The 27,714-nt window shown below is 37.6% G+C and overlaps 2 protein-coding genes across 2 annotated transcripts in view; one reads left to right on the forward strand and one right to left on the reverse strand.

Moving 5' to 3' along the window:
• UBAC2 (UBA domain containing 2) overlaps positions 1-27,714 on the forward strand; it is a 166,695-nt gene that overhangs the window by 33,946 nt on the left and 105,035 nt on the right. The window lies entirely within an intron of this gene.
• GPR18 (G protein-coupled receptor 18) lies at positions 4,043-7,684 on the reverse strand. The gene is made up of 2 exons (XM_058548420.1): positions 7,541-7,684; positions 4,043-5,072 (listed from the first exon to the last, which is right to left on the reverse strand). Exon 2 carries the CDS (start codon positions 5,036-5,038, stop codon positions 4,043-4,045), a length of 996 nt encoding a protein of 331 aa, XP_058404403.1. The 5' UTR covers positions 5,039-5,072; positions 7,541-7,684.

Here is a 27,714-nt window from a genome sequence, read left to right on the forward strand (position 1 = left end):
TTTATTTGATGTTGCAAAGCTTCAAAAACTCAAAAGAGGAAACTACTCTCTTTTTTTAGTCAATGTGCTTTAAAATTTGCAGTTTTTCACATAACATCTCATTGCCTTTTTCTTTCCCATCAATGCCAAATTTATCTGCACTCTTTACAATTCTTCACTTCCTATTTAATTCTCTCTTTTTTTACCTCACCGCTATTAAAACTTCTCTTATAAGAGTCACCAATAACCAACTAATTTCTAAAGTCAGTGGCTGGGCCGGCCCCGTGGCTTAGTGGTTGAGTGCGTGTGCTCCGCTGCTGGCGGCCCTGGTTCGGATCCCGGGTGCGCACCGACGCACCGCTTCTCTGGCCATGCTGAGGCCGCGTCCCACGTACAGCAATTAGAAGGATGTGCATCTATGACATACAACTATCTACTAGGGCTTTGGGGGGAAGAAAAAAAAAAAAAAGATTATCATACAAATTTATAAAAAAATAAAAAAAAATAAAAAATAAAGTCAGTGGCTTATTTTCAGTCATCTTATTTGGCTTACGGTAGCACATTACATGCTTTTGACCTCCCATTATTTCATGAAATAACCTGCTCCTTTGAGTCCCAGCATGCTGCTCTCTCGTGGTCCTTTTTGACCTTTTTACTGTCTGCAGCTCCTTTCTCAAGCTTACCAAGTGCTTTCTCTGAGCTATCTTGTCCACTCCCATGACTTCAACTACAGTTGACATCTATTGTTTCCAAACTCTTTATTTCCAGTCCATATTACTTTCCTGATCTTTCTAGAGTCATATTTCCTAATGACTTCTGAGACTCAAAGGAAATTTATCATGTTTGGAAGCTCTCATCTCTTCTGTACTCTCATCTTCTCCTCCTTCTGAACTCCTTATTTTAGTTAATGGCACTTCCATCTACTCAGTCATCCAAGCTGGAAATTTTTCCCTTTTCTCATCATTGGAGTGGGGTACCAAGTCTTATTTATTTGAAGTCCTGTATAAATCATTTGTTCATCCCGTCTTCTCTACTCCTACTGTCATTATCTCAGTCTAAACTCTAATCTTTTGTTGCTAGATTTTTGCAGTAATTCTCTAACTAGTCTATCAGTTTTAAAGCATTCCATGCAATGTTATCAGAAGTTATCTTTCTAAAATACAAGTTTGACCATGCCAGTCTTCCTTTCAAAAACCTTTAAATTCTCATTTCCTTCAGAATAAAAATTAAACTCCTCCAAGATGACATCAAGGCAATCTGGAATAGTGGGAATGGCATAGGCTTTGCCATCAGATAGACTGGATTTGAGATTCCAACTCTGCCAGATATACTTGTGTGTAATCTTGAGCAAATTACTGCTCTCAAGTTTGATTTCCTGAGCTCAGTTTATTGATGACCTCATATGTAAATTGAGGGTCATACTCTATCCTTCACAGGGCAGTGGAGAGAATTAAGTAAGCTCACTTATGTAAACATCCTAGCAGTAGTATCTCTGCCTCCCTTCCCCAGCTCCCGCATATATTGGTTTTCTTCTTTCCCTTCAAAGTCCTCATAATCTGACCCCAAATCCAGTGTTTGAAGCCACTCCCCATCAGTCATTCAACTTTCTTAACATGCCATATATTTGTATTCTCATGCCTACTTGGTTTACTTTCTGCATCCTGTCACCCTTTGGCAAGATTAATTGTCCTTTTATGTGTATTCTAACAAATCTATTAGGATCCCTGTTAGCATTTATTACATTGCATCATCATTATCATTATCATTATCTGGGCCTTCTCTGCCACCCTACTAGCTCTTTGAGGGAGAACTAGTTTTACTTTATGTACTCACTGCTTTACATTCAGTAATATTGAAGGGATAGCCTTGATTACAGTGTAGCCCCGTAAGACGCTAAGGTAAGATCTTTGACCTTAGACCTGTTCATCTCTTTTTCTAGTGCTTCGCATAGAAATTATACCTGGCATCTGATAGATTCTTATGTTATTTGAAATTCAGAAAATGTAACCATTAGGTTTTTAAAGTAGAGATAGCTCCATTATTAAAAGCTGTATATATACTAGGTGCTTCTAGTGAACCATGGCTATCATACATCTGTCCTTATATAGCTATTATTAATTGTTAGTATTTAAATGTGGATGTTATATTGTTTCCCAGAATCAGAACCCTCCAGAATCAGTGGAATTTTGTTTGTACATATGACATTAAAATAAGTCTGATTACAGTGCTCAATAAAATATTTTTTAGTTGTGTTTTATATTATCTGTAGTTTTATTGTGAGAACCATGACATACATTTTCACTTTGTTGACTTTGTGTCAGCAAAGTCTTTTGTTGTGTTTTGTGTTCTCAGATTAGATTCTTCTCATCAAGAAAAGCCATTGCAGAAAACCTGCCATTTAATACATTTTGTAAGAGCAGATTGATCTGTATAGTCGAGAGTAGGCCTTGACTGTATATATATACCATAAACCTCCATATCAAATATAGGAGTTAATTCCCCTGTAGAAATAATTATTCGTTTAAATATATTAATTAAAGTATCTTTCTCACTTGACTATTCAAACTGAAATCTTGATGTAGTTTTCTATTTTTGAGAAACTATATCTCAGTGTACCTCGACTCCTTTATCTTATGTAGCTATGAGAATGCTTGCATTCTATAAGTTCGTCTGCTTTTTGTTATTGGAAAATTGGTGATTGATGTGAAAGAAGAACTGAACTTGGTTTCTATTCCTGGTTCTTTAACTGAGCAAGTCACATAACCTCTTTGGACCTCAGTTTTTTTATATTTAAAACAGAAGGATTAGACTAGAAAGTTGTCTAAGGGATCTTCTCATACTAAAATGCTATTTGATGATTAGTCTCCTTTGTGTTTATCTTTTTTGTTTGTAAGAATATGAATTTACCCATATTAATTATAGAAACCCATTTATAACCAATGCGTTTATTTGCTTCTTAGTCCCATTAGGAGGTGATTGTGTTAATAGTAATAAAGGTGATTTAGCAGAGACAAAGTTATGGTTGACTCATTTGTTTATTTCCATAATCTTTAGAATAATGCGGGCTTTATAGATTATAGTTCACTTCCTTTTCTTTTTAAGTGGAGAAGTTACTTGGTTTGTTACTTTATTAGGGGAAATTAAATGGCAAAGCTAGGATAAGAATCCAAGGTCCTTAACTTGTGCTATTTATACTGTGACATACGGCCTGGAAAAAAATCTGTCTCTTTTGTGATGTGATATTTAATCACATAAGAAGAGCAAACTATTTATACTGGAGAAAGATATTTCACTATATAGTAGAAACCGCATGTTATAGGAATGAACTTACATTATTGGGTAGAAATAGGATCTTGGGTCAGGTATCCCCCATGGGTCTTAAGTAGAGTCTGGTACATAGTCGGCTCTTAGTAAGTGTTTGTTGAATGATTATTGTCTGTTTCCAAAAGAAAATGAATTCGGAGTAGGGGAGGGCTGATGGTGATAGCCTTTACAGGCCCCCTCAGGTGTTGCTCCTGCTAATTTTGCTCTGCAGCAAGTAACAGTGATGAGTTGAGCATAGTTGTTTGTGTAGGAATCCTGGAAATTTGGTATTTAGAACGCAAAATATTGGATTAAGACCACCAATCCTGGGTGTAAATTAAACCAAAGGGAGCTGCATCTAGATGGAAAATAATTTAATCAAGTTATTTCAAACAGTAGCTGGATTTTTTGCCTACTGATTTGATTGACATGACTTGCACATAGAATTAAATCCAAAAAGTTAGGTCAACTGTGTATTTAAATAAGGCTTGAATATGAAACACAAATTGGATGTTTTTCTCCCAATAACTTATGAAAATGTTTTATACAAGTTTGAAAAATAAAAATAATGAATTTATTAGAATACTTCACAATATTTAGTTATGTTGCCACAATAGTAAGATCCCACAAAAGAGTTTTTAAAGTTTATTTTTTTTTCAGGAGAGAAGGGTCTTGATAATATCATACAGAGTACCCACTGACCCCAGGGTAGTTAGTAAAGTGAATTTAAAGAGATTGAAGACAAAACACTTCTTATCATTCATAACATTTCACTGTTTATGTTGCTTAGTGACCGTAAACTACCTGATCGGAAGCTTTTTCTGCGCACGCTCCGAAGGTAATTGCGGTACAGCATGACGCTAATCACTCGAGCCTGAAATTGTTTTGAAACAATGTAGTAGAGAATCACATCCAGACAGGTGCTGAGGTTCATGAGGAAGGTGGTAAAGGCTCCCCAGGGATTGTAACTGTGGTCATCCCCTGCCAGCATCAGGAAAGCAAAACAGATGTGGAAAGGCATAAAGCAGACGAGCACCTGCACCATGAGTGTGATGATGATCCTTATAGACTTCTCCTTGACCTTTGGTTTCAGCTTAGATGTCTTGCCGTGCAGGAGACTGTGAATAATGACCAAGTAGCACCCAATCATGATGAACAGAGGAATCAAGAAAAAAAAAATCAGCCGAGTGAAGTTCAACACGTTAATAGCTTTTAAGTGGACGATGTCAGAAATCTTCAAGCAGGTGGCAGGGGTGGAGGCTTTATCTGGGTCTTCATAGAGCAGTAGGAGGGGGATGGTGGTTGTTAGGGTCATTATCCAGACTCCCACACATGCTAGCACAGCTTTGCACGTATTTTTAAGTTCTTTGGCGTATTTCGGCTGTACAATGGCCATGTATCTGTCGGCACTAATAAAAGCAAGAAGCCATAGCGCAATACTTGGATAAAACACCGTGAGAGCCCCAAGAATCTGGCAGAAGTATTCTCCAAATGGCCATTCACCTTTTGCGTAATAAAACATCCGAAAGGGTAAGCTCATTATAAATATTAAGTCCAGTAATGCCACATTCATCATATAGATGGTTACAGTGGTTCTCTTCTTGGTGGTACAACTGAAAACCCATAAGGCAGTGACATTAACAAATAATCCAATTATGAAGATGCAGCTGTAGAAGACAAGGGCTGCGATTTTGTATTCATCTGGATGGGAGTCGTTAGAAGGGCCAGGTTGAACTTGATTGTGAGGGGTGGTCATCTTATAGCTTGTTGGTGAGCATGACACTTAGAAACTGTAAGATAGTTAAGTCGAATAGGAGGAATAAAACACTTTGAAAATAAACGCTTAACATTCTTACATTTGACTTGGCATGTCAGTGGATTTTAATTTTGAGAGTATTTTATGTTGTAGAGTCAATATATGTGTCTTAGTATATGTTAAAAAAAACATTCCCTAGATATTATTACTAATATGTACTAATCTATTAAAATGATCTGGTGTGTCATAATGCACTGGCAGATTTATTCATTTTCTCTCTTCCTGCCACCTCCCTTCTCCCCCAAAGAATAACTATTTCTTTATGATTTTTTCCTATAGTGTGAAATTGGGTAGCAATTGTTCCTAAAATAAGCATTCTTTGATTGAGATTAATTAGGGAAAAGCCATTCTGAATTTTGAATCTTGCAAAATATAGTTTGCCACTTTTTATCATCTTCATTCTGTTTAAATATTTTGTAACCCAGATTAGTAATGTCCAAATAATGAATTTTTACTCATTAAATACAATCTTAATATATAAAATATGTACTAGAAAACTAATAAAGGAACTATGTAACTGGGTATTTACTGGATATTCACAGTAATTCTCATTTGAGAGCAGGACATTTTCCTTTTCACGACTGTATCCCCTGTGCCTATTGAGTACATAGTAAGTAGTAGTAAGGAAGTAGTCAGTAAGTAAATATTTGTTGAATTGATGGATGAGTGAAGGAAGAAACCTTTGGTGGGGTGACTCACAGCAGCTGCTTTCTAGTTGGTCAATGAAGACTTGCTCAGTTGGCTATTAAACCTTTTTTTTTTAAGTGGCAAACACTTCTTCTTAGTATTGTATTCTCCCTAAATTATCATAGGTCTGAGTAACAGCAGTGTCTTGTGCCATGATCTACAGATCAAAAACTTGACTCTTCAAATAAGAGATGAGCTAGTTTTTAATGCACAGTTGGCAGTGCCTAATGCTGAGTCTTCCAGAAGGTGTTTACCAGTGTCCTAGAAGTGGATTTCACTGCTGCATAGAAAGCAGCACCTTGAGAGTAAGATATTGCTAGTGTAGTAACTTTCATGGCCTCATTCTGTCTAGATACAGAAGCTTAAGTGTTATTTGTCGAATTGAATTTAAAAAAAGAATATCAAAGACAAGTAGTTATTATTAAGTCACTCAATAACTTTATGTGTATGCAGAAACTTATTCCCATCACGAAAAGAAAATGTCTGTTACTAATGGAAAGGAGTTTAGTTGACATTGACTCCTTAGTGTGAAACTCCCATCACCTATGATGCAACGCCAACAGTGATTTTAAAAATAGACTTGCCACAAGAGATGGAACCTTGTGGCATCCTCTTGAAATACGGAGGTGTAAGAAAAGTTTCCTTCAAAAACGTCACTTTACAGAGTGGGCTGTCTAATTCAGCCCTGCATCTCTCTTTAGTGAAAGCTGTGGGGGAGGTTAGCAGTCTGGTCAGTGGCATCCTGGGCTGTTGATCATTTAAAATTAATTTGAGTAATTGCTGTGGACAAACGCAAGATAGGAATTTGTTTTTTCCCTCCTTCCCTTTCTTTCTTCTTTCTTTCCTTCCTAACTACAGCTAGTTTGCCAAATATTTAGGTTAAATATGATTTTTGGAATAGAATTCTATATATTTAAAAGCTTATATTAGTTAAAATTTCCAAATATTGGTATGACTAGAATATTCGTTTCTATCAAATGAGAAAAATATTACACAGGAAAATTGAATCTCCTGTATTACAACTAACGAGAATAATTTTGGAGGTTTGATTCTTATTTTTAATTTCAATGAATTTTTAAATAGTGGCAATTATAAATGAAATTTTGTATCCTTTTTTCCCTTTTAATATTGCATCAGGACTCCCTTCACCCAGCCTCATCCCTGAATTTTGTCACATAAATTCCATACTTACAAACTATTTTTGAGTAAATCTTTTTCCCCTCATTGGGCTCAAGCTGCTTTTATGTCACCAACAGTTGTATTCATTTGCTTGAGGTTGGAAAAAATATGCACGATGCCTGTGTTTTAAGGGCGTCACCAGTAGAGGTTGTGCTCTACATACACAGATAAATTTTTGGATAAATATTGAAAAGTGATTGGCTTTCAAGTCAGCGTTTTAAAAGCTTTAGATTACATGATTATCTATAATCTTTCTTTTCTTAAAAGCCTTTTTAGTACATTTTGTGAAACAGTGTAATTGAAACCAAGTGGCAAAGACTCCTAAATATGCTTATGATTTATCATATCAACATTTTCCTTCAGTTGAAAAAAATTACATTTACTATTAATGTAAAACAGTATTGAAAATAAATGAAAAACCATATTAATAATGCAAGAAGATGACAGCATAACTCATTTCAAGATCCTTCACCAACAGTTTCAGTAATGTGTTATAATAAAACAATGATTTTGAAATTTAGTAATTACAGCATTATTTCTGATAACCTGTGAAGAAATTAATTAATTGCTACTTACCTCCAGTCCATCAGAAGGCTGTATTAGAGAGGAACAGTTTTGGTATACCCCGTTCTGTAAGAGATATCTTTGAGTTGCTTGTGTTAAAATAGCTCTTTCTAGAAATGATATATTTAAGAAATGCTATATTTCTTTGGTTTTAGGCTCTTCTTTTGCTTTAAAAAGTTGTTTCAAATATAATACTTGGTACAGGAGTTGGTACTCGCTCGGCTGTAATTGCTGCTTTGTCGCTTTCAGGAAGTACTCTCTGAAATAAGGCTTTTTCAACTATGACTTTACCCTGGATGTGGTTTTTCTCTTTCACAAGTGATTTGTTTATGAAGTCATGCTTAGCATAAGCTCCCCTTGAAATGATGGCATATATTTAAGAGAATCATACAACAAGGGAAAATATCTTCATTTTGTTTACTTTGATGCTTAAAGTCTGCATCATCTATTGAAAGCGAATAAGATTTGATGTTGACCAGAAGGGGATTCGTAGTGTAGCTTCTTTGTTTTCTAAGCTTTCTATGCTGTGTAACTTTATCTAGTTGCTTAACTACTCTGAGCCTTTGTTCCTAGTTAGTTTCGATACAGTTAAAATAGAGATAATACCCGTCTGATAGGATTGTGAGACTCTAAACCAGAAAAATTCTAACTGCTTAACAGAGTACCTAGCACTCAGTAGGTACTCCTACACAAGTTAACCTTTTACTACAAAGTTCCTAAAATCATCGAATATCCACTTTTTACTGTTAAAGTATTTCTAAATGGTTAAAATTGGGATCCTCATTTATTTGTTTCTGCTTTGCGTATACATTTACCCACTTTGGTTTGCTTTGTTTTTTAAGTCCCCAATGCTTCATAGCTCTTTTCTGTCATGTGGAAGTCTAGAAATAATTCCTTTTGCATAAATATCCCTGCCAATTGCTAAGAAAGACTCTGGAAGTCTTTAGTGGAATAATTTATATATTAGGAGTATTTTAACCTAAGAAGGGAAATGAAACCAATGGAAAGGGAAGTGAGCAACCCCAATCATTGCCTGCCTAGTTATATTATATTTTTTACTTTCTCTTTTCTACAAAAAAAAACTGATTATCTCATTTACTTGTCCTAAAATTTTAATTATCTTTATATTTGGCTATGCATGATTTGACAACTTTTAAACGGTACATGAACTTAACTGTTTTTTGAATTTAAGACAGTTTGAGGGCCCATGCTCTTTTTTTCTCAGACAAAGTCATAGTAAGTTATTTAAATCCTTACCTTTAGCAATTAAGTACTTTTGATGGTGATAACCTGCCAGAATAATGGGTTTTAGAAGCCTTGGCAACAACTAAGGCAAGTATTTCTTGTGTAGATGAGGCTTCGAGGCCCAGAGAGGACCTTGCTGAAGAACTCAGAGACAACCAGGCCCAGCTTCTCTGGGTGCTGAGTTCCGTGCTGAGTTCCCATTTCTGCCCTAGCTGCTGTAATAACTTCTTGTTATGAAGCTATTACATCGATTCGTTCACTAGACATGGTTTGTTCGTTGCTGAATTACATTAGTCAGTTTTTTATATATGGAGCTATGTTTCATATACACTACAGGAGTTAGATATTTCAGCTGGAGCTAGCAACCTCTTAGCTGCAGATCCAGTCTTTTCATTGCCTTAATTTCAGATAGCCTGTGACAAGGGTTCTAAAATTAAGTCTTGATTAGTGTTCCTGTGCTGCTAAAATCAACAGATATAGCGATGGCATATATCTCATTATGACTTGAGTCCTTTCTTGTGCACAGGGAGATTCTTTTTTCTGACTTGCTAATCTCTCAGAGAGGCAACAGGGGCACGTTAGGGATCCCCATAGGTGCAGCATGAGGGTGGATCAGCTCTCACTTGTTTCCCACCTTCCTCTCTGTTTTAACAATATGGGACCTTCTGCGTTTGCTCTTCCTTGCCTTTTGTATGCTGTGCCACCAACCTGTAACATTCCTCACCACTGCACTCCCATCTCTTGGCATGGCCAGCTGCTGTTTATCCTTAAATTTTAGTTTAAATGCTGCCTTTTCCAGGAAGTTTTCTCTGACCTCTGAAGCTGGGTTGGCTATTCACCCATGTAAGCTTCCTTGGCACGTGTCTGTGTTGTTATTGCATAACCACTTGCCTTTTATCCTCCACTAAATCGAGGTCCTGGAGGGTTGGCATGTGTTGTTTGTGCATGTGTATAACAAGCATTTAATAAACAGTGGTGGAATGTGCATCTGAAAAAGTAAGTGAAGAAATGGAGGATTGAGGGGTCATGGACGGATCACTGAGCGTGGTGTCAGCAACAGGGACACTTTGACCAGGTTATGTGAGGGGAACCTGCCAATGACAAGGCAGCTGTGGAGACTCAGGCAAGGGGCAGGGGGCAGTGACCCTCCTGGCCTCCTCCTCTATGACCCCTGCGGCACTTAACATCATTTTCTGTGTTCCTGGCTCTTCACAATAATTTTATGTTGGAAAAGAATTACAGTGAAAAAAAAATTCCCCCAAACCATTTGGCAGCAAGTAAAGAATGGATCAAGAATTAAACTTTTATAGTGTCTAGCTTGCTTCGTTAATACTTAAACCTAATGAATTTTTTATTCAAATAGAAGAACTTATCTCATTCGGGGACCATTCATGCAGCTTTAATTTCCTCACTTGTTTTGGAATGTGAGTGAAAGAAATTTTTCACCTTGCAAAAGATGGATTTCACATATTCCCAGGGGCTACAGAGTTCCTTTCATTTTATGAAATAATTTGTTTTAGCTCCAATTTGGAATTCTGGTTTAGATGTGAAAGTCCTAAGTAAATTTTTATTTTAGCACTTGAGCCCACGTTTTGAGTGAATGTAGCTTAGTTAAGCCCATTTCATAATTATTAGAAAGGATGTAGTTAATAGATTTACACAATAAATCACCATTATAAAACATGCTCCTATATTAGAGATTTGTCTGTGCCACAGATAAAATTATATTTCCTGTTCTTAACATATTTCTCTTTACCACAGCAAGTGTAAAGGGGGCTTATCTTAATTCCGCACACCAGTGTTGTGACGAGGGAACCACTGTAGTTATTGCTTATGTTTCCCAGCATGGGTGGCCATCAACACACAAGCCTGGAGTGTTTGGTACACAGCCAGCCCACAGAAAGAAGAGAGGGTGTGGGAAATGAAGAGTGCCCCCAACTGGGGTGAGAATCTTATCATTTGGCTCCAACAATCTCCCACTTTGATCTTATGGACTCTGTCCCCTACCCCTCTTTTTCAAACTTGTATCTAAACTGACTACTCTTTTTTGTGTGTGTATGAAGAAGATTAGCCCTGAGCTAACATCTGTTGCCAATCCTCCTCTTTTTGCTGAGGAAGATTGGCCCTGGGCTAACATCCATGCCCATCTTCCTCTACTTTATGTGGGACGCTGGCACAGCATGGCTTGACAAGCGGTGTGCCGGCGCGCGCCCAGGATCAGAACTTGTGAACCCTGGGCTGCCACAGCGGAGCACATGCACTTAACCACTACGCCACTGGGCCTGTCCCATAAACTGACTGCTCTCTTTTTTTAGCGGGGGAGATATGTTGAATAGTGGTTTCTGGATAAAGAAGATAGAGATACTATTTGTTTAAATCTGTTTTTTAAAAAAATCCCAGCAACTTATAGCTATAATCTTACAGCCAAGTTAGTATGAGCCTCCCTTCCACTTGATTTCCTAAATTGTATTATAAATTTAGCAATTCCCAAATTCCTTTTTCATGTCAATTTTTTTGCAGTTTTAAAATTTTACAGATACACAGACAATCAGACAATTACTTACCTCACAGCAAACAAGTTGAACACAGATAACCAAAGTGATAGATAATTCTAGTTAAAATAGATCTAAATCAGCAGTGAAAGTAGAGTTCCCTAAAGATAATAAAGGTTCTCTCACTTAGAGGATCTTAGGAGAAGGCTTCTACATGGCAATGAAGTCAGTCCTGGACCCACTGAAATCCTACAGGACCCCAGGCCCAGAGTTTGCAGTGTGACACATCGCTAACTGACTAGAGATCCAGACAGAGTCCCCAGGAAGCTGATAGAGTAGAACTCTCTGGTTATTGTGATGTACACGGCCACCTTCCAAAGATTCCGGTCTCACAGTTAAAGGAGATAGCATATATATATGGAGATGAGTGTATAGGGAAAAATATCCAGTAATATGAGGAAGTAGCAGTTTAGAAGAAAAACGTGTTGTGGAGAGTCAGGACTGGTAAAGAAACGAGAGGTGTTATTGAGTTACTTAAATCCAAACCTATATACTAGTGTGTTTGATTGAAGTATACTAAAGAAATACCTACGTTCTGTAAAGTTGAATGAAGCTTGTTGGATTAAAGAGAGTTTCTTAGGACTTTTTATCATCTCTGCCATTACTCTTATCTGTATTATCAGAGATGAGTAATCCTCAGGCAGGGGTCTGAGTGCTGTACCTGCATCACTGAATTTAGTTTTTACGCCAGCAGCAAAGTGTGTGGGGGCACACAGTAGTATGGATGGTGTCACCCAGGGATATTTCCTCATAATTCTCAGTTGGTGAGACTGTGTTGTGCTCTTTCTGTATTATGGGATTATACTTTCTTTTAGTCATTTTGTCGAAGTTGGTCCTACTTAATAAAGAATCATCAGAATAGTAATTTGATCTGTAGCAAAAAATCTCCTGAGAGAATAGACCATCCTTTCCTTTCCCTGTTTTCTTCTAATGAGTTGATATTCCCAAGGAAAGGTTTTGTAGCTGGATTCTGTCAGCCTGTAAATTTAATTTTTTTGTGTGTGTGTGAGGAAGATTAGCCCTCAGCTAACATCCATGGCCAGTCCTCCTCTTTTTGCTGAGGAAGATTGGCTCTGAGCTAACATCTGTGCCCATCTTCCTCTACTTTATATGGGATGCTGCCACAGTATGGCTTGACAAGTGGTGAGTAGGTCCACGCCTGGGATCCGAACCTGTGAACCCCGAGCTGCTGAAGCGGAGGATGCGAACTCAACCACTATGCCACCTGTAATTTACGCCCCTCTGAATTTAATTTTGATGCCTAGGAAGATCTCTGCCATTCGATGGGCCAAAGACTTGTAAGCACTCAAAAATGAGTGTATCCAAATGGTCGGTATACATGGACATGTGCTCAACCGCATAAGTATTCAGGGAAACAAAAACCACAGGATACTATTACCCACACACCAAAATGCCTGCAAAGAAAAAGACTGACCACATGAAGTCTTGGCAAGGATATAGAGCAATCAGAAACTCTTGTGCATTGCTGGTGGGAGTTTAAATTTGGAAAACAGTTGGATATTAAGCACTAAAATGAAGATACATATACCCTATGACTCAGATGCCACTGCTAGGTAGAAATGCATGTTCCTGTGCACCAGAGGACATAGATAAGAAGGTTCATAGTAGCATTATTTCCAATAGCTCCACATAAGGAACAACTCAACTGTTCATCAGCTGTGGAATGGATAAATCAGTTGTGGTGTAGACAAACAGTTGGATGCTTTTCACAATCAAAATGAATCCTATAGAAGGCACATGCAACAACATGGGTGAGTCTCATATATATAGTGTTAAGTGAAAAAACTAACACTTCAGACATGAAGGAATTCATATGGTATGATTTCATTTGTATGAATTTTAAAAAGCAAATCAAACTGAAATAAAATATTTAGGATTCAGGCTTAGGTGATAAAACCTTTTGGTGGGTTGTGGGAGCATGTAATGGCAAGGAGGGCACACCAGGAGAGCTTCTAGGATGCTGGCAAGTTCTTTTTATTGACCTAAGTGCTAATTACTCTCGTGTTTGTTCTATGATAATTCATTAAGCTGTATATTTTTGTTTTGTCCTCATCTCTGCAAGGGTCTCAATAGAAAACAGATGGCACACTTAAGTTAGAATAATTCAAGGAGGACTTAAGGATCTAATGACAAAAAGGGAACCTTTGGCAGGATGCTGGACTGTTGCCTTGCTGTGCCCACCACCCTTAGGCCTGAAGAGATCAAGGGAGGGAGAGGTTCCTGGAACCTGGAGGGAGGGACCCCATAGAGTCAACTGCCTTGAGAACAGTAGTGACTTTCTGTTGAGGGACATTAAGCCTGAGGTGACCTTGCAGGAGGGAACCTGGGGAATAAGTACCCTGGCCTCAGGCTGCTCCTTTCCTAAACTTCCTCTGAGGCTCCCATTAGCAGAACTCAGTGGAAGTCAGGGGGCCCTTGAGCTTCTGGATGAAATCCGTCCCCTCAGCCTCTGGGACAAACCAGGATGGAGAAGGGAAAAGAAGCAAATGGATTTTCCAGCACGCTGAACTTTTCTGTATGTATGTTACATTTCATTTTCGAAAGATTTTTTTTAAAAAAGCTTGGGCTTTGAGTTGGCAAAACCTGGGTTTGAGTGTGTCTCTGCTGCTTGTTAGCTGTTTCCATGAGTAATTTTTTTTACAACACCTTGAGCCTCATTTCTCATCTATGAATCATCTCATTCCTTATAGCTTGTGTAAAGTACACGTTTTAGACACCAAATACTTGTTGTCTTTGTCTCTCTCCTGCCTGAAATGTCCCCTTTTTTCTTCCTGGCAAAGCTAAATTTTTCCTAGGAATTTTCAGACTGGGGATGGATAGCAGTGTGGGAGCTCAGCTTATGCCACTGATTAATTAGCTGAGTTATCTTTAAAAAGAGTTAGTTCATTTTCTGATCATCACTCTCCCAACTGGAAGAAAGGGGAAGTTGGGCGAGGCTTTCTCGGAGGGCCCCCCTCCTCCCGCATTGTACAGTTCTAAGGAACTCTTCCCATCGCAGTGAGTATTTTATCTTTGTCTCCCTCTGGATTTTTGTAGGACTGGAGATAAGAGACATAGGGGAGGACTTGGAGCTCTGTGCCCTCACAGGGAAACCTTAATGTCTTTAGGATTCATTTAGTGAAACCTCATCTCAGGAGCCTGGAATGTGTGTGTTGGTGTTTGGGGCCTGCTCTAAACTCAGAGTGCCCGGAGCCCCGGGGGTCCTGTTCGTTCTGGCCTGTGCACTCCTGTCCCGTCTTTTACTGTCCTGTCCTTTAGTGCGTGTGTTTTTATCTTATTTTTAATTTATCTTTGTCAACTTATTTTTCTTAACATATTTGATTTTATTTATTCTTTAGACGTTTGTCCATTTCTAGTAGATTGTTAGATTGTTCCAGTTAATTTGCCTATCTACTTTTAACTCTGTCTCCTTTAACCATTACTTTTATATATGGCAAGCAGGAAGTGCAGCTGTGAGAAAGGACTAGGTCCAAGGCTGCCCAGTTCCTAAGCGTGGGAGGCTACCCCCTCTTAGTGACTTGATCTCCCACACCTCTCCCAGGAGAGCTGTCATTCTTGGTGGTAGAGAACCTCTTGGAGACATTATATCAGCCTGCGGAGGAAGACATAAAAATTGTACAGGCTTTTTGTTTCCTTGGTAATAAAACTGCACTGATCTGGGTTACTCAGAAGAGCTGTTTACCAGAACTCTCCCTCTTATGCTTAAAAATTAATCTAGCACCATTGACAAATCAGTTGAATTTTTGGAATGATGTTATCTTCTTACTGCTAATACTTTTTGTGTGGATGTTCTTTATGAGAAGTTTATGACTTTTGGCTCATACAGCTTCTTGCCAGCAGCAAGCCACGCAGTCTAAATAGAATCTTACAGAAAAGGGAAGGAAGTAGGTAGTACCACCCTCAGAGACCTGCAGGGCAGCCTGCTGGTGTGCGTGTTTGGATGGAGGGACACAGACCCTCGGGCTGCGTCATCCTGCCTCTAGTATATGATTTTTCTTCTAACATTAATGTGATTATTTAGGATCAGTATTCATAGGTTTTTAGAACTGGGAGTTAGAGGTATCTATGACATTTCTCTTTTACGGTTGTATTGTTATTCATCCCTTGATTGTACTCTTGTCTTGTTAACAAGGACCTGGCACATACATCTGCACATATCTCAGTGCACCTAGCATAGTGCTTCACACACAGTAGGCCCTCAATAAATAGGCTTATTGATTTGACTAGTGTTAGTGTGTTTCTTTTTCGATAAGAAAGAAAACTATGGCATGTTCCAAAAAAGTGAATGCCTAATGTTTCTAGGTTGATATGATCGGAAAGATATATCAAGCAAAAGAATGAGACAAAAAAGAGATAGTTAGCGTTGGACAAGTAGAGGCCCTAGGGTGAAAGCGTTTGGGCAAGATAAATATTTGTTGTATCAGAGAAGTTAATGCAATTTATTTAATGTAGGTGAACTTACACAATTAATTGAGCGTGAAATAGTTTTAGATTGCTCATGTATATTATCTAGTTTTCTCATACCATTTGACATTTCAAGCCTGCTTTGACATAAATGCTGTGCTTTTACTGCCACCTACAGATGATTAGCCCGTCTTGGAGCTCTTCACCTTTACCTGATATGAAGTCTTATTGAGATTGAAATAAATTTTTTAAAAAACTATTAGTGGAAAATAATAAAAATATTTTAGTGTTAATTTCTAAATATTTCTATGTTATGTAGTATTATGTAATAGAAATGTCCTCATTGCTCTAAAACATTTTGGCTTATAGATCATTTCTGCCTTCATTGGAAGCATCCTGTCTTTTTTAGAAAACTGTTTTCCTCTGTAGGACTATGTATTCCTGGGCTAGGGTCTTGAGAAGATTCCATTTTAAATGTTATTTGTGCCTGGGATATTATGCTGAGAGTAAAACATAAAAGTGGCCTTGGAACAAATTTGATATGGTTTCAAATTTTTTTGAATTGTGGTAAAATATATACAACATAAAATTTACCGTGGTAACCATTTTTAAGTGTACAGTTCAGTGCTGTTAAATACATTCACATTGTTGTGCAACCAGTCTCCAGAACTTCTTTCCTCTTCCCAAATTGAAATTCCATACTCATTACCCAACAACTCCCCATCCCTCCCTCCCTCCCTCCTGCCCCTGGCAACCACCATTCTACTTTCTGTCTCTATGAATTTGACTACTCTAGGTACCTCATAAAATGGAATCATACGGTATTTGTCCTTCTGTGTCTGGCTTATTTCACTTAGCGTAAAGTCCTCGAGATTCGTCCATGTTGTAGCATGTGTTAGAATTTCCTTCCTTTTAAGGGCGAATGATATTTGGTTGTATCAATATACCACATTTTGTTTATCCATTCATCTGCTGATGAATGGGTTGCTTCCACCTTTGGCTATTGTGACTAATGCTCTATGAACATGGATGTACAACTATCTCTTTGAGACCCTGTTTTCAATTCTTTTGGGTATATACCCAGAAGTGGAATTGCTGGGTCATGTGATAATTCTATTTTGAATATTTTGAAGAACCACCATACCGTTTTACATAGTGGTTGCACCATTTTATGTTCCTACCAGCAATGCACAGGGTTGCAATTTCTCCACATCCTTGCCAACACTTGTTCTTTTCTGTTTTGTTTTATTTTGATAATTGCCATCCTCATGGGTGTGAGGTGGTGTCTCCTTGTGGTTTTAATTTCCATTTCCCTGATGATTATTGATATTGAGCATCTTTTCGTGTGCTTGTTAGTATATCTTCTTTGGAGAAATGTCTATTCAAGTCCTTTGCCCATTTTTGAATCAATTTTTTTGTTGTTGTTGAGTTGTAGGTGTTATTATATTTTCTGGGTAATAACCCCTTATCAGATGTATGATTTGCAATTATTTTCTCTTATTCCATAAATTGCCTTTTTACTCTGTGTCCTTTGATGTACAGTTTTTTGGGGCATGGTTTTATGTCCACCCACTTATCATATTCTCATAATAAGGATGAATTGGAAAGCTTAAAATTTTTTTTTTCAGTTCAACCTTTTTTGTGTGTGTGTGTGAAATTTTTGTTGTACATTATTGTTTGTCAGTCACCATATAAGTGCATCCCTCTACCCCTTGTGCCCACCTTCCACCCCCCTAGCCACTGGTAACAACCAAACAGTTGTATCTGTCCGTGTGTTGGTTTATCTTCTACATATGAGTGAAATCATGCACTGTCTGTCTTTCTCTTTCTGGCTTATTTCATTTAACATAATACCCTCCAGGTCCATCCATGTTGCTGCAAATGGGATGATTTTGTCTTTTTTTTATGGCTGAGTAGTATTCCATGGTATATGTATGCCACATCTTCTTTATCCAGTCATCAGTTGAGGGACACTTGGGTTGCTTCCATGTCTTGGCTATAGTGAATAATGCTGTGATGAAGATAGGGGTGCATAAGCCTCTTTGAATTGTTGATTTCAGGTTTGTTGGGTAGTGGGATAGCTGGATCATAAGGTATTTCTATTTTTAATTTTTTGAGGAATCTCCATACTGTTTTCCATAGAGGCTACACCAGTTTGCATTCCCACCAGCAGTGGATTGCGGTTCCCATTTCTCCACAGCCTCTCCAGTGTTTGTTGTTTTTTGTCTTGGGGATTATAGCCATTCTAATGAGTGTAAGATGATATCTTAGTGTGGTTTTGATTTGCATTTCCCTGATGATTAGTAATGTTGAGCATCTTTTCATGTGCCTACTGGCCATCTGTATATCTTTTTTGGAGAAGTGTCTGTTCATTTCCTCTGCCCATTTTTTGATTGGGTTGTTTGTTTTTTTGTTATTCAGTTGTGTGAGTTCTTTATATATTATGGAGATTAATCCCTTGTCAGATATACGGTTTGCAAATATTTTTTCCCAGCTGGTGGCTTCTTTATTCATTTTGATCCTGGTTTCATTTGCCTTGTAGAAGCTCTTTAATCTGATGAAGTCCCCCACTTGTTTATTTTTTCTTTTGTTTCCCTTGTCTGAGTAGACATGGAATTCAAAAAGATCCCTTTATGGCTGATGATGAGTAGTGTACTACCTATATTTTCCTCCAGGAGTTTTATAGTTTCAGGTCTCACCTTCAGGTCTTTGATCCATTTTGAGTTAATTTTTGTGTATGGCAAGAAAAGCTTTAAATTTTTATTTATTTTGTTCATGTCTTTTGTTTGTTTTTTTTTTTTTTTGTGGGTTCTGGTAACATTGGTTTATAACATTGTATAAATTTCAGGTGTACGTCATTATACTTCTATTTCTGCATGGATTACATCATGTTTTCATGTTCACCACCCAAATACTAATTACAATCCATCACCACACACATGTGCCTAATTATCCCTTTTGTCCTCCTTCCCCCGCCCCCCCTCTGGTAACCACCAATCCAGTCTCTGTCTCTATGTGTTTGTTTGTTGTTGTTATTATCTACTACTTAATAAGTGAGATCATACGGTATTTGACCTTCTCACTCTGACTTATTTCACTTTGCATAATACCCTCAATGTCCATCCATGTTGTCACAAATGGCTGGATTTCATCGTTTCTTATGGCTGAGTAGTATTCCATTGTGTATATATACCACATCTTCTTTATCCATTCGTCCCTTGATGGGCACTTAGGTTGCTTCCAAATCTTGGCTATTGTGAATAACGCTGCAGTGAACACAGGGGTGCGTGTATCTTTACGGTGTTTTCATGTTCTTTGGGTAAATACCCAGCAGTGGAATAGCTGGATCATATGGTAGTTCTATCCTTAATTTTTTGAGGAATCTCTATACTGTTTTCCATAGTGGCTGCACCGGTTTGCACTCCCACCAGCAGTGTATGACAGTTCCCTTCTCTCCACATCCGCTTTAAATTTTTAAATGTTAGGATAGGGTAGGATAGATTTTCCTCAGTAAAATTCATGTGTTCTTTAAGGACCGTTCCCAGTGACTTAGATAATCTGAAGAATATTTACCTCCAGTCTTCAACACCTACCTTCATGCAGGAGGGTGTAAAATAGGGAGGGCAGAAACAGACTCTGTTCCAGAATCGGCTCACTTCAGAGCCCTCCACCTGCTAGTGCTTCTTTCTTATGCTCTGAAAATCATTTGTCTCTATTATTACAATAATATGAAAATAAAGGAATAACATTTACCTCTTTATAGTGTTCTTCTTCCCTGCTCATTCTCATTAATATTTATCAGTGATTAGTTTGAAAATATGGCATGTTTGCTTATCAAATTTGCAAATTACAAAAGTTGGGAAGAGGGGCCAGCCTGGTAGCGTAGTGGTTAAGTTGAGTGTGCTCCGCTTTGGTAGCCCGGGGTTCACGGGTTTGGATCCTGGGTGCAGACTTACACACCGCTCATCAAGCCATGCTGTGGCGGTGACCCACATACAAAATAGAGGAAGACTGGCACAGATGTTAGCTCAGGGACAATCTTTCTCAAGTGAAAAGAGGAAGATTGGCAATAGATGTTAGCTCAGGGCCAATCTTTCTCACCAAAAAAAGAAAAAAAAAAAGGTAGAAGGACATTTTAGTCATGGTAGAGGCTAAGCTCTTGTGACGAAACCCCAAACACAGTGGCTCAAAGAACACAGATGTCTGTTTCTCTTTTGTAAACCCCTGGTGAGTAGGCAGGCTTCGGTTTAGGAAGTCATCAAGGGACTGAGCTGGTGTGGCAGCTTTGTCACCCTCAACATGTGCCCTCCAAAGTGGCTCCTGTTGTTTCCATTTCCAGCCGACATGGAGGAATTAGAAGGAAAGTCCAGGATGAGGGATTGGTTTTTCACCAACTGCTTTAGAAGTTGTAAATGTCACTCAGGCTCACACACCATTGGCAAGAACTTGGCCATGTGGCCACAACTAATCGTAGGGGAGGCTGGGAAAAATCCTTAGTAAGGCAGCCAAATCCCTGGTGATAAGGAAGAAATGGGTTTTGAGGGGAACTGCTAGCAGTCACCTTCAAAGAGCAATAGCTGTAACACATTAACTGGTTTAGCAGGCTGGAGGTGTGAGCTCCACAATCAACATGTAAAACACTGGAGAGAGAGAACATCAGGTCTTTCTCTTCGGCCTAAAAAATCAACTGTGGGAAGCACTGAATGGCAGAATTGCTACTTTGGCAGTCATGGGTTTGGAAAAGCCAAGGGAAGCCTGTGAAATGGCATCATGGTGTGGCTGCCAGTTGACACTGAGTGCCCATGGATGCCGTAGGTAGTATTACAGGGCAACAGGCACGGCTCTCGTGGTCCTGGTCCATGTCAGGAAGGGGCGAGGATGCAGACCTGCCCTGTGAGAAACAGGTGAGAGAGCAGGCAGTGTTTATCCCGGAGAGGAGAAGATGCGAGCAGGAGCTGCGCTATGAAAGAGGAGTTAAAAATTTGGGAGGGCACAGTCAAGGGTGAATTAAGACTACAGAGAGATGCTACAGGAAGTTGTTAGGCTTGGTAAGGAGTAACTCTGTGGCACTCACTGTCTCAAGGCAGAGTGATTCTGTTGGGAGGTGTTGAATTGCGGACACTGAAGATACTCAAGCAGTGGCTGGGAAAGCACTGGGTGGGAATGTTATTCAGGAAATCCATACATGGCCTAGCAGGAATGAAATCCCTGTGCAAGACCTTCAAACCCTGAGCATCCCTGATTCCATGCTCTTCTTTACTATGGGGTTCACTGCTGGGCCTAGAGAACTAGAAAAATTAATAGGACTTCAGCAGAGGGACATTGTGTCCCAGGAAGTTCTGTGCACCCCAGTACCAGGACAGCAGAACTTACTCTCCTGTCCTCTAAAATACAAGGACATAAGTGTCCATTGATGGATGAATGGGTAAAGAAAATTGTGTGTGTGTGTCACACACACACATACACAATGGAATATTTATTCAGCCATAAAAAAGAAGTAAACCCTGTCATTTGTGACAACGTGGATGGACCTTGAGGGCATTATGCTAAGTGAAATAAGTCAGACAGAGAAAGACAAATACAATATGGTTTCACTTATATGTGAAATCTTAAAAAAATTAGCTCGTAGATACAGAGAACAGATTGGTGGTCACCAGAGGCAGGGGGTGAGGGGGTGGATGAAGTGGGTGGAGGGGATCAAAAAGTACAAATTTCCAGTTATAAAATAAAAATAAATAACTCCTGAGGATGTAATGTACAGCATGGTGACTATAGTTAATAATACTGTATTGCATACTTGAAAGTTGCTAAGAGAGTAGATCTAAAAAGTTCTCATCACAAGAAAAAATTTTTGTAACTATGCATGGTGATGGATGTTAACTAGATTTATTGTGATCATTTTGCAATATATACAAAATTGAATCACTGTGTTGTACACCTGAAACTAATATAATGTCTTATGTCAATTATACCTCAATAAAAATAAAGTAACAAGGGCATAATTCAGTGCAATGTAGAGTTATTACACTAGTGAGGTCAACTATTTGCAAAATGAAAAGATTTTATTTTTTTCTATATAATCTAAATGATTGATTTTTCTTTCTTATGAGCAAAGAATATTTTAAAATTTTTGAAGTATGTACTTCCAGGAAATACTTTATAAATACTTAAAATTAAAGGAGAACAGGGCCGGCCCCGTGGCTTGGTGGTTAAGTGCGCGCGCTCCGATGCTGGTGGCCCGGGTTCAGATCCCGGGCGCACGCCAAGGCACCACTTCTCCGTCCATCCTGAGGCCGAGTCCCACATACAGCAACTAGAAGGATATGCAGCTATGACATACAACTATCTACTGGGGCTTTGGGGGGAAAAATAAATAAATAAAATCTTAAAAGAAAAAAAAATTAAAGGAGAACAGAATGAAACAAATCTTGACACCATTAAAATAAGGGTAAAATGACAAGACCTAAATAATGAGTTGGTAGGGTGACATCTTTGAAAAATTTGTAAAATAAAATATCCAAAATAATTTATGTTTTTCATATATTACTAAAAGTTCTTACAGAACTTTAATATGGACTATTTAAGCTTCCATGTTAAAGCTATTTTTCCCTTTTGAATGAGCACATCTGCAGTTTAATAGGCTTTGCCTGCAGTCACACTGTGAACCAGCAGATGGCAGCGTTAGGCAGAACTTGATAAAAGCTGTAAACCTCTGAAAGTTATTAAATGGGGCTCAAAGGGTGAAATAGTTTTGTAATCAAATAAATAAGAGAGAAGTATTATAGTTTTTACAGACAACTTGAGCAGTTTGGATACCTTGTGACTATTTTTAGAGCATGTATACTATAGTTAGAATTTAAAACTGGTATTGTGTATGTGTGTGTCTTTTTTTCTAAACTACATGACAAAGTATTTCAAATACAATTGATATAGCAATTGTGACACTACTATGATATAAACCTAAGAGTAATTTTAAGTTCTGATTATGAGTGGGCTCAATACAGCACAATTTCAAATTTATAACTATGCAAAATGAGGCAACACCCTACTTGGCCCCAGTAGTAACCTTAAGGAAAAAGGTACTCAGCGTTATCTGAAAATTATTGGGCTAAACAAAGAGAATTATAAGCAGAGATTTTTGTCGAAGGGATATAGTAATATTGTTTTACGTTTTGTGTCTCTGAAGTCTTGTATGCAGCACAAGCTGTGGTTTTACCAGAATGCATGTATATGTAAATGTTAATAAGACAACAATTAGAATTTAGTGGAGGTGGATATTATAAAACCATGTTACAGTTATCAGCTTTTGTATTCCCAAATGATGTACCTTAGCTAATTCTTGGGCACATGGAGTGGTAGCTTTTAATACCTACTTCTAGCATTTCTATATCAATATCTAAGGGTTTAGGTATCAACAAGTAGAATAATCTCAAAACCCATAAACTGATTAAAGTAGGACACAAGAGTTTGTACTCAGATGCACAGTTATATAGAAATTGGTGGTTGATGGTATGAACATACATATGAGTTCTAAGGAAGGATAAATATAAGGAACAGGAAGCTCAACTGTGAAAGATGATTTTTACTATACTGTCTGTGTACTTTTAATAACTTAGAAAATGTACTAATGTTTTATGGTAAATTATTTTTTGAAAAGTCAGTTTTAGTTATATTTTAGGAAAAGAAGGAAGAATTTCCACAGTGAGGAAAGGAATACCTTTACACTCCTTTTTATAAAGTAACCACTTAGGAAAGGTTTGAGCATGCATATATACATGCATGAATGAGTGAGAAAATTCTACCTCATATTTCACAAGAATGATCGACTCCCTCTGATTTCCTCATTTCTTCTTTCAACAAATATTTATTGAGCACTCGCTTTATGGTAGGCACTGTTCTGGCCTGTAAGAATCCTGCACTGATCAAAATAGACACAATCTTTCTCATTTATATTATAATTGGGGGTGGAAGGCAGTAAACAAAGTAATATAACATATAGTATGTCAGATGATGATATATGCTGTGTAAAAATAAATAAACCAACTAACCAACCAACCAGCCAGCCAGGATGGGAATACTAGGGTGTGAGTGGGGTTGCAGTTTTAAACAGTACGGTCAGGAAAGGCCTCAGTGAGCAGGTAATATTTGAACAAAGACCTGGAGGAGACAACAAGTGAGCCATGTGGCAATCTGGGGGAAGTGTATTCCGGGCATAAGAAACTGCCAGTGCAAAGGCCCTCAGATGGAGGCCTGACTCAGGCAACCATGTAGCTGGAGCAGAGTCAGCCAGCGGGGAATAGTAGGAGATGAAGTCAGGGAGGTGAGAGAGGTCATGGGGTCTTACACAGGCCAATGTACAAATTTTTGCTTTTATGCAGAGGGCAATGGGGAGCCATTCATGATTCTTTGGGAGACGGAAGCACATTGGTCTGTACTATTTTTTCATTATGGTTCCTATTCCTTTTAAAAAGTATGTAATCATTTTACACATTCACACATTGTTCAATTACTTCTAGTTCTCAGATTATCAAATTCTCCCTAAGGGCACTCTCTTACTGCTTGTGGTTTATGGTTTTTGATTGTGAACTCATTTTCAGTGGATTTTGTTTGCTGTTGGCGCCCCCGTGTGCCTTAGTTCATGAAAGTATCCTTACAAAGGGACTTTGTGTTTACTACTGCTGCATCCCCTGGATTTTTGTTGTCCTGGACTAGCTTTTATGTTATTTTCTTACCTTAGAGTTCCCATACCATTCCAGTGGGGTAAATCTAGACCACAAATTTAGGAATGATATAGGCTTTGCATTTTAATTATTTGTTAGGACTGTTTATTCTTTTCTTTCACAAAGCCCTTGATGTAAAGCTAAATGTCCTCACTGCTTCAACAGACTGAATGGGATATTTTTAGCCTTCTCTGTAAAAGGCACAGGTCTTTGAGCATCTGGGCTCAGTCCCAGCCCTTCCTCCTTGAGTGTTTGAGGCCATGTCTTCTATCTCTGAGTAGGCCTAAAAATTCCAGCCCTTGACCCCAAGGCTTGTATCTAGGTCCAGTCTCTTGGGGGTCACTGAAGCAGCACTCTTTGATTTCTCTTTGTTCTGATATTTGGGTTTATTACAGAAATTTTTAAGCATACACAAAAGTGGAGAGAGCACTATATTGAATCCAAGTTTCAACATCACCCAGCTTCGACAATGATCAGTTTGTGGCCGTCTTGTTTTATCTATATCCTCCCTCACACTTGTGTGATTCTAATGGACCTCTGATAGACTATCTTTGTCATTTAAACCAGGAGCAGAAATGTATGGTCATTGGGTGTGTGTGTGTGTGTGTGTGTGTATTTATCTGCTTCTTTGCTTTCTATTCTATACCATTGGTCCATTTATCTGTTCATGAGCCTCATACTCTAATATCTTTAAATTATTTTGCTTTTTAGTATATGTTAATATCTAGTAGAACAAGTCACTCTTTTGTTCATCTATTTCAAAATTAACCTAACTATTCATGTACTGATACCTTTATTAAGTTTTTCCATCCAAGAGCATGGAATATCTCTCCATTTATTTATAACATCTATGTTGTTTGTTAGATTTAAAAATTTTGTTATACAGATCTTTTGTATTTCAAGATACCATATAGTTTTTGTTATGGTGACTGATAATTGTATTTATTTATTATGTTTCCTGAGTGTAGTTATTTTATTGCTGGAGTAGAGAAATGTTATTGATTTTTGTAAGTTGATCTTGCATTTGGCAACCATGTTGAACTCTCTTGTTTATTTAATCTGTTCATTTTTCTAGGTGACGTGGTAAGTATATATTTTACTTCCTAAGAAACTGCCAAACTGTTTTCCAGAGTGTCTGTAACATTTTGTGCTCTGATCACCAATGTCTGAGAGTTCCAATTACTCTACATCCTTAGGTCATTTGGTAGTGTCAATTAAAAAAAATTTTTTTTAGCCATTCTAATGAATATGCAGAGGTATCTACTGTCATTTTAGTTTGCATTTCCCTGATGACTATTGATGTCTTGAGCATTTCTTCAGGTGCTTTTTGCTGTTGGTACATCTTCTTTCAAATCTGTTACCCCCTTCCTTTTTAAATTGGGTTGTTTTCTTATTACTGAATTGTGAGAGTTCTTTAAATTTTGAATACAAGTTTTTTTAATCAGATGTATATTTTGCAAATATTTTCTCTCAGTTTGGCTTGTCTTTTCATTTCAATAGTGACCCTTGAAGAGCATAATTATAAATTTTTATGAAATCTAATCTATCAGTTTGGGTTTTTTTTTTTTTATAACTCATGTTTATTGTATTCTGTCTAGGAAATCTTTGCCTAACTCATGGTTACAAAGATTTTGTCCTTTCTTTGCTTCTAGAAATTTATAGTTTTAGATTTTCCATTTAGGTGTATGATCCATTTGGAGTTAATTTTTATATGTGGTATAAATTATGAGTTGAAGTTCATTTGTTTATATATATGGATGTCCAATTGTTCTAGCCCCTGTTATTGAAAAGAGTATTCTTTTCACGTAGAATTAGTTATTCTATTTAAGATTTTTTTTAAAGAGAAATGTATAGCATTAAATCTTATATTAGAAAAAGAAAGTCTCATATCACTTTATGTACATATGGGTCTATTTCTGGATTCTGTATTCAGTCTCACTGACATAAGTGTTTATCCTTTTCTCAATAGCACAGTGTCTTGATTTTTGTAACTTTCTAAATCTTGAGATCAGATATTGTGTCTTGAGCCTTTTTTTTTTTTTCCTTTCAAAATCGCTTTGGCTATTTCAGTTCTTTTGCTTTTCATTATGAATTTTAGAATCAGTTTGTTAATTTCTACCCAGAAAGCCTGCTGGGAATTTCACTGGAATTGCATTGACTTTATACATCAATTTAAGGAAAATTGACATTTAAACAAGATTGAGTCTTCTATTCCATGCACATGGTATATCCCCATTTATTTAGGTCTGTTTTTAAAAAAATTTCTCTCTTCAGTGTTTATAGTTTTCAGCATACAAATTTTGCACATATTTTTTGGATTCATATCTAAGTATTTTATGGTTTTTGGTGTTATGGCAAATGGTATTTAAAATTTTTTAAACTTTCAATGGTTGCTTGCTGGTATATAGAAATACAGTTGATTTTTTTTCAGGTAGGGTTTATTCCAGGAATGCTGATATAGTTCAATATAAAGAGATCTATTAGCATATATCATATATTTCATTACATCGGTAGGTCAAAGGCAGCAAAACTGATCATTTTAAAATTCAAATATAATCAAGTCATATCCATTCTTAAAATAGAACCATGGCTTTCTATTGCTTTTTTTTATAATAGTGTTTTATTTATTTTGATTTATTTTGCTGAGGAGAATTAGCCCTAAGCTAACATCTGTTGCCAGTCTTCCTCGTTTTTTTGCTTGAGGAAGATTAGCCCTTAGGTAACATCTGTGGCAGTCTTCTTCTACTTTATATGTGGGTCACCGCCACAGCATGGCTGATGAGCGGTGTAGATCCACACCCAGGGTCTGAACCCACAAACCTGGGCCGCCGAAGAAGTTTAGTTATGTGCTGAACTTAACCACTATGTCATGGGGTTGGCCCCATCTATTGCTTTTTTAAAAATTTAATTTTTAAATGTGGTAAAAGAACCCCCACATAGTATAAAGTTTGTCCTCTTAACCATTTTTAAGTGAGTTAAGTAGTGTTAAATATATTCACGTTGTTGTACAACAGATCTCCAGAACTTTTTCATCTAGCAAAACTGAGACTATACCCATTAAACAACTCCCCATTTCCTACTCTCCCCAGCCCTTTGTATCTACCATTCTACTTTCTCACAGAGCTGTTCTAGTAGCTTTTTTTTTTTTTATAGATCCTTTTGGATTTTCTACATAGATATTCATGTTATCTGAGAATAGAGATATTTTTGTTTCTTCCTTTTCAATCTGTATGCCTTTTATTCA

The sequence above is a fragment of the Diceros bicornis genome, chromosome 9 (genome assembly GCF_020826845.1).
Source record: "Diceros bicornis minor isolate mBicDic1 chromosome 9, mDicBic1.mat.cur, whole genome shotgun sequence".
NCBI lineage: Eukaryota > Metazoa > Chordata > Mammalia > Perissodactyla > Rhinocerotidae > Diceros > Diceros bicornis.

Coding starts and splice junctions, on each gene's coding strand:
- GPR18 (XM_058548420.1), bottom strand. CDS start 5,038: ATGACCACCCCTCACAATCAAGTTCAACCTGGCCCTTCTAACGACTCC.